The 8,540-nt window shown below is 36.4% G+C and overlaps 1 protein-coding gene across 1 annotated transcript; it reads right to left on the reverse strand.

The window, feature by feature from the left end:
* Positions 1–413: 413 nt before the first annotated feature.
* On the reverse strand, positions 414–752 carry LOC140154528 (uncharacterized). The gene has a single exon (XM_072177097.1). It carries the CDS (start codon positions 750–752, stop codon positions 414–416), a length of 339 nt encoding a protein of 112 aa, XP_072033198.1.
* Between the last annotated feature and the right edge of the window lie 7,788 nt (positions 753–8,540).

Here is an 8,540-nt window from a genome sequence, read left to right on the forward strand (position 1 = left end):
AAGCCCAGGTAGACATATTATAAATCCTGTTTCATCAATCTGACATTCTGTTGCACTGCCCCCGATGGGCAGTGGTGGGTTGAGCGCTTTGGTCTCGGGAACCCTCCCTCTCCAGTGCAGTAACTGTTGACATCAGGAAATCACTTGTCAGGGGCTACCCCCTTCTTGCAGACCAGGAACTGTTGGTATAAGGTGTTGAAACCAACGTGCCAAGCCATCACCCCTTAGTATACCAAGCAAACCCTTTGTCATGGATCTACAGAGCAGGACTTGCACTGCTGGAACATCTTGATGTGTGTAAGTTCCATTAGAGGTTAGGCTGGTCACAGGATCCTGGTCCTATGTAGGTCGAGTGGTGACATATACGGATTCACCAATTCCCAGTTTCCAAAGTGTCTGTTGTTGCGTGCAAGCTATAGAGTGTATGTTGCTCTTAATGTTGTTCTCGCCATAGTATCCAGTGCCTTTTTGGTTTCTTTGTTTGTGAGGCCAAAGAACTTGAAGCAGGTTCGAAGTGTGTTGTTTGTGAATCCTCTTGATCCCACCTCTACTGGGAAGTATTTCAGTTCCCATCCTGCTGCTTGTCCTTCCTGGATTAGATCTTCATACTTCATTTTCTTTCTGAGGTTGGTCTGTGCTAAGTTCTCCTCAGCAGGTACTGTGAATTCAATTATGATGCCTTGCTTGTCTGATGCTGAGTAGACAGTTATGTCTGGCCTTTTCGATTTTGTCACTATCTCTGGAGGGAACATAGCTGGGCATTTGCCTTCATCCCACACTATTTGCCAGTCCTCACAGCTTTGTATGATGTTGTCTTTCTGGGTTCTGTGCCATGCGACATTTCTGTACTTCGTTCCAGTCTCAGTTCTGAATGAAATGCTGGTGACATTCTGTTAATCTCCGTGGCCTACTGTCCCACATCTAGCTTTCAAAACAGCAGGAATAGTTGGTGGACTATCTCTCGGAGTACCATGTCATATGTCTCTAGTTGTAACGGCCTGTGCTAAGAGAGTACTGGCAGCAGTTGAATATGTGCAGCATTGTGCAGCAGTTATAGCCAGAGATAGTACACTGGCCTAGTGGGTGTTTCTTCCAGGTCTTCAAGTTGGCAGGTGAGGGTATTGTGTCTTGGATTGAGTTGAGGTAAAAAGTCATTTAACGCGCGATGCGACATTCTTACCCTTTATTAACCTTTGGCGACTTTTGATTGAATACGGGGAGGGGGACTCTCTATCATTCTGGTGTGCGGAGATTCTGTGTTATGTCCTGCAAGAACAGACGGTTTATGCCTTGAGGGAGTTGTCCTATGGGCTCCTTCAGGTTTTAGATCAGGTTGGTAGAGAGTACCCCTGTTGAGTGAGGGAGGCCATCAAAATCAAGAAAGAAATCGCCATGACTAAATCTTGACTGGATTTGCACATTATGTATTCTTCCCTCGATTTTGTTCTTCCTTGACCTACTCGAAGAAAAGAATAAATTCACGTGCATATAACATTAACCTCGAGTACTAGTAAGTCTTGGTCTACAAATAGTTTACTAGTACACACTCAGTAAATGTGGCTTCAGATTACAGTGAATATAGATCAAAATGTGTGTGCTGATGTTTGTGGAAAAACGTCTAAGCGTTGTGCCTGTGTGCATAGCGCCCTATAAATAACAGCCCTTTTCTTTTATCCTTTTTTTAAATTAATAAAAAGAATATATATGCAAATATGAATGGAGCAGCAATGCAATTAACAGAATCAAATAGGCTAATAGCTTGGCGATTGATTTTTTTTCTTTTTTGGTTGAATATTAAAGTACGTATTTTTACATTTTAATGAAAGTATTATATATTATATTTAAAAATGTTTAGTGTTCATTATGAGCTATAAGTTTTACGACAAATGTGGTGAAAAATTGAAATTTTAATGCTAAAATGGGTAAAATGAGGTTCATTGTGGCCTAAACCCATCCAAATATGCACATCACATCGTCTATTTGCCCTTGTATTGTGGGTCAGGGGGCATGCCTCTTGTTTTTCGAATTGGGGTAGTAGATAATTGTTATTCCTCTTTCATCGAAGAGAGGCTTGCAAGCATTAAATCAGATAAGCCACCCAGCAAAGACCCTAGCACCAAATGTACTGTTACGATGCTCAGGTTAGTTTATTTTACAAGCTTGCTTTGCGCGCATTTAATGCCGCATTTTACTTTAACAATATCTATTAAAACTGCAACTGAACAATTTTTATACAGTGTGTACTTCTCAGAAGTATAATTTATTCGTTAGCAGATTGAGATATGGAAAGTGTGGTGGCATAGATGGGGAATAATAAGTAATAACATGAGAGGTATACATTATTTGATCTATGGAAACCTGATAAAAGCATAAAAATAGAAGCATGTATCTATTCAACTCACAGCTATTTTGTTCTATCAATGTACGTGGTGTAACCCCAGGCGCACTACGGTTAAGCAGAATAACAAAGCAAAAATTTGCGTGTTTCCCCACTCACGTGATATTATCACAATAAACGCTCTCTTACAATCAAATATTTGATGTATAAGAAAGAAAGAAAGAAAGGAATGTAATATTTTCGAAATCTTTCTTTGCAAGAAACTCTATCACGTAAGCTCACGAAAAAAATATTACTTTCCTGGAGGCCAATGCCTTTTTCCATTACGCTAATACTATCATTTGATATCATAATGTCCCTGTTGCATTGTGTTTTGGTGACATTTGCAGAAAAGAAAAGCGTAAATATCTTCTTGAAGTGAATGACTCTCAGATTATCCTCTCAATGGACACATAAAGAAGGAGATACATTTTAAAGAAACGTTCTTTTCCCAAACTTTTGGTACTCCAAGATGATAAAGATTTAGTCATACTAATAAACCGCAATGAACGATAATACAATTGCAATTAACTGGGTGCATAATAAACTTCAATAATATGCCTCATATACTAATCTTTTAAAGGTCTCCGATATGAACTTTTTAATGGTAATTTTTTATTCTATAAACTTTTTTTAAAAATATTTTTCATTACTCATTTTTCGGATGTTTTAATGCCATTATACAAGTGTCTACACCTGTAAAGACGTAAACAAGCTTTTAGATAAATAGCGCCATCTGTAAATACCTTAAATTAAAAAGTGAAAATTATTTTACATGCCATCAAACAAGTGAGACAAATTAAAATCGTAACAATATCTTGTCGCAAGTCTTTAAAATTGGACGATATTTTTTTAATATGCGTACATGGCAGCACCGCAAAGTGATCAGATAACCCATGATCGCAATGTTGCTATGTTCCCGAACCCAGATATATATATGTTGCACCGCAGATCTTGGTTGCCAGAGTAATATCCGCCGGCCATGCTAAAATGAAACGTAACCTTGATGTTTCATTCTAAACAGCAGTAGACATGAATTGTATAAACCCCTCATGAATTTTAATTATCTCTGTGTATTTTTGGAACTTCATACATAGTATATGCGATACTTCATATCGGTGATAAAAGTTGCGTGATGATCAAATATTAAATTTAATTACATTAGCTGAGGTTTCATTTGAACAAATTGTGTTTTTGTAACCAGTTTGTATTCATGTTACAGAACATTAATTTAAATGTCAGATGTTTGTGGAATGCCACCGATCCTAGTGGATTTCATCACAGACCTTCAGTTCAACCTCACTTGTTTTATTATTTAAACAAAATAGATATTTGGCCAGGCCTCATAAATAGCAAATCTCCTTTGTTAATTGGTATCAGTTTCAAAGCATGTAGTAAATGGTTTGCTTCTGTTGTTCAAAGAAGTCATAATACTATTATTTATGTCCAATGTTCCAAATCATAACCCTCCCGCTTCTATAGTGACAACCATAAAAGTCATAATATACGATTTTTATCAAATTTAAATTTAGTTATTCTTTACTCAAAATGATAAAATAATATGAGTAATAACTGTTAGGAAATGTTTCTGTCCATTTTAAGCCGAGATAACAAGGAAAAAAAACCTACTGGCTATTTTGGTAAAATACCCTCTTCAATAGGTAGTGGAGATGTACGCTATGCGCTGATCACCCACTCTTTGTCCGAGCAGTATCAACCTCACCTCGATACCCGAACTGCTATGAGTCCCAGGACTGTCAGGATACTTTCAGTTTAGGTCATGCATAGCGCAAATCTCTACTGCACTGCTTAGGTGCGATTCTGGGGTGACGGCCAGCAACCCCAAACCTTGTAAACATCTTGCTACCAAAAAGACAACAAGCCTAGAAAGGACAGATTTAAACGGAGAGCACGCCCATCGACTACGTGACACGGATATGAGTATACTGATGCCACAGATCAAACTTAGGAGAGCTATTTGTTTTTGCCCCCAAATTATTCCATAATATTCATTAAAAGTTGTACACAACGTTGTTCACACTGTTGTACGCCCCCTCGTTCTTATCAAAGAAGCTGTGGAAATAAGAACGAGGGTCGTACAACTATGAACAGAGACGAGGGGTAGTACCAGCTTACTCACATTTTTTATGAGTTCCTACAACAGGGATCCAAAAAATCCCCAGAAGGAAAACCATCTAGCGTTGTTTGTCAGTAGATTGCAGTAGCTCCTCATCAATTGTTGACAAAGAGCTTTTTTACAGCAATAGCCAAATTTCAGATGAAGACAATTTCAACAATGAATTATCTTTAAAGTAATGGGAATAATAATGTCAGCACTATTTTATATCCATAAATGTTTCCAAGTTGTTTGCACAGACATAAAACCGATAGCCGTAAATGGTTATCCCCGCTGACAATGTTTCTGTTGAATGTAATAAATGACAATAATGCAACTATTTTGCTAAAGGAATCTACATTTTTAAAGGAAAAAGAACGGTTATACGTAAAATTGGGATGAAATGCATATATTCCTCTAGTGTGTTCAGTCAAAACCAAGTGAAAAATGAATCTAACGAGACATTGAAAGTGAATAATCTTCACTGATTGCCCCTGATAAAAAGTAGTAACTCTGTGATGGCTTGTACTTCGTTTAAGCCGCGTGAGTAAAAAATGTGACCTATAATACTCGCTATTTATCAACAAGGACGAGGCTGCAACTTGGATCAACGATAATATGATACCAGGATATAATACCATAATCACATAAAGCATTAAGAATCCAGGCAAAATGAGATGGAAAAAAACCAAAGCGCGTACCAGATTATTGTGTGCCCGAATAACTGAAAATGATCGACGCATAAACGCTAATTTCGTCGTGCATTTACCGTTCAATGGTGAAACGTTTCTGTTAGGTGAGCAGTGGTACAAAATAAGTGTATTTTAACAATATCCAATAGACTTGAAACGTGATAGACTACGTATCACTAATGCAAGTATTACACCGTTGGTTTGATTTCTTTGTGTAAAAACAGGAGTGATAGAAATTGGAAATAAGAGAGGTTAAAGTAAATAACGATTGCCTATTATGTCATTGCTGTTTCTTGATTTTGTAATATTAATTGTCTCAATATCAAATTGCTCGATGCTTATTTTTCAAGTATCGATTTCAAGTCATGTCTGCACGACAAAATTGCTTCTGCGGTTGCTTTAATTAGTTTAAATCAAGTGAAACTTTGAGTGAAGAGGCCAGCGTAATTGTACAACCACGACGTGTCTTTCATTACATCTCATCAAACGCTTTAATGTTTCATATCCAAGTGACACTACCGTAGTGTTATTCAACGTGTGTGTGAAGAATTATACTTTATACGATATAGATCTAATTGTTTAGCGCAAAAATCAAAAAACAAAAATAAGAAAGTAAAACAAAATATAAATAAATAAATAAATAAATAAATAAATAAATAAATAAATAAATTAATTAATTAATTAATTAATTAATTAATTAATTAATTAATTAATTAAAAGGGGGAACATTGTGTCTTATCTTCATCTTTATTGTTTAAAGGATTAGCGATGACATGTGGAAGTATTATGTTCATCAAAGATATGTTGGTATGCCTTTGATTATCTATAAATTTTAAGGAACCTGATATTGTCAAAAATCAGGAATTATCAAATTCAAACCAACCACATTTGCAGTCTGTCAGACTCTAAATATCAATAATTCCCTAGTTCTCAATAAACAACATTGACGAAAATTCATTGATTTGACCGAGCTTTACTCTGAAGTTTGATAACAATTCTTGTTTGACAATATTAATAGTCACGGCTATGTCACCCCTTGAATTTCATTTTCTGAGCAACTGAAGCTTTGATAAATCCAAGGAGTGTGCTTACAAAACTACAAATGAAACGACCGTCTCCCAGGTCACTTGAAATGAAAAGCCTTACGTGATTTAAATGACTTTTGCTGCAGTCTTCAACCTCTGTTGACCGTGTGCTTGTTTCCGTGAGTTTGTTGGCTATTAAATTAAAGCTATAAAAAATCTATGCCTGTGTATAATTAAATATTTTGCATGCGTTTTTCCGTTGTGACAAAAAGGAATATTGAATATTCCGTTCTACGCTGTGAACTTCCGTTTACTAAGATTAGCTTTATTATTCTATTCGGCGTTTTGCTCATGAGGCTTAGGTTTGGTGAATCGGAAACCTTCCACTGCAATCTTCCCGATTCATTCAAAACTTTAGACCATTCAGAGGCATTAAGAACATGTTTGATGGACATGGCATTTATTGTGTTATTATCTTCGATGCTTATTGCGAGTAGTGTTATGTAGTAATTACTCTGTCTTATATTTTTCCAACACTGTTTTTGTTCATGTTTTAAGAAGATAATTGCCAGCAAAACTTCTAGTTGGCAGTATACGAAAGCAATTTTACACCGAGAGTCAATCTTAATCGCAATCTCATCTATATATTCCACAAGCACAGGTTCGTGTTTGGTTTCGTCAATTTGATTATATTATCATGTAAGAACTATTCTCATCTGATGCATTCCTCTATTGATGTTCAATAAGCAAAGAAAGGTAATTAATTTATGCGTAATGACATTTCTATTCATGTTTTAGAAAGACCCGTAATCTGCTGTCATAAGGGAGATTAGTTTAGGTTGTTGAATGTGATATTTAACACTTTATGGTTTTCAAAGATGGCTGGGAATGATTGGCAATATGGATGCGCTCAAATAGTACTTGATTTGAGACATTTCGCCAATCAGATTACGTGGGAGTAATAATCGTACATGCTTAGTGTTTTCATCAGAATACGGAATATGCAAGACCTTTCAAGCCCGGTTAAGAAAATACAATTGCCCACCATAAAAGCACACCTGGAATCTAGAGCTCTTCCGTGGTTATCATAAAGTATACATCCTTTTAGATCATACCAGCAACTCTTTGGTTCATTTGCCTTAATACTGAAGAGTACAGGTCGATGGTGAAACCACTATGCACCCATTTATTTTGCCACGAGGAGAATAATATTTTTAAATAAATCAATGCCACAAAACGACTGAGGGTGTATTCTTTACTCAATCTTTAATCAAATATTCTTGGTAACAAAAAGGATTTGATAAACGCATTTATTCGCCTGTAATAAACAAAAGATACAAACTACAGTCAGTTGTAAGCATCGACAATCTGCCATTGATTTTTGCTTGCGGAGCCATATTCACGAAAGGTTAATTTGATACATGCAAACACAGTTGCAGGCAAAAGGAGCCATGTTTAACCAATTGGAATGGAACTTGCTACCGGCAATGATTTCCCTTTTGTATACATTTGGTAAATAATGCCTATACCCATAGCAGGTCATTTGCAACAACAGGTTGGTCAGACGCGGGTGTAATTCACGCATTAAGGTTATCAACTATTTTAAACTGTTGCGATTTGGCAGTTCACAGCATTTTGCGAATGGTAGTGAGCTTTTGTCAAAATTGCCTTGACCATTTCAAAGCGAGTGTGTGGAAGAATTCAAATATCACAGATATACTTTTGTAGATCCTGTGGTTCTTGAAATATGTTGTAAAGAAGGCTAAAACATCAACACTTTTGTAAAACGTACATAACTCAGTAACAACAATAAATCAAGCAAGTTTTCAAAGTATATGATTTGTAGAATGGACCATTGCAACACATCAAAGTGTTATTCTTTAATAATATATTGATTTAGATAATGAAATTCGATTTTTGGCTGCTTCGACCAACAACACCTAGTCTACGCTTAACATCACTGTTTAAAAGGAGCTTACAAAAACACTGGAACTTGGGGATTGGTACTTGATCTTAAGTAATTTGCCGCTGAGGTTTGGTTTGTGGGCTTGAAAGAAAGGTTGATGCCTAAGAACTTCAGGGTCTTTTTAACAATCTTCGTAAGGCTAGCGACATAAGGTATGGTAACGTGCGTTGAGTTGGTGATTTGATTCGTATATAATTTGCCGAGGTTTGATATTGTCTTGTCTTAGCTTTCTGAAAAGCCCAGTTAGGGTAATCGCAGTTATTAAACGATTTTTGGATGCGATGATTAGTTCCTTAGCGTTGGACTCCATCTCGCTAATGAATGTTTCTGCACGATATTGTTCTTATAACCCCAAGTTTGTGAA

The sequence above is a fragment of the Amphiura filiformis genome, chromosome 6 (assembly GCF_039555335.1).
Source record: "Amphiura filiformis chromosome 6, Afil_fr2py, whole genome shotgun sequence".
NCBI classification, from domain to species: domain Eukaryota; kingdom Metazoa; phylum Echinodermata; class Ophiuroidea; order Amphilepidida; family Amphiuridae; genus Amphiura; species Amphiura filiformis.

What these genes read in the sequence shown, in the direction of transcription:
- LOC140154528 (XM_072177097.1), bottom strand. Translation starts at nt 752, where the DNA reads ATGTTCCCTCCAGAGATAGTGACAAAATCGAAAAGGCCAGACATAACT.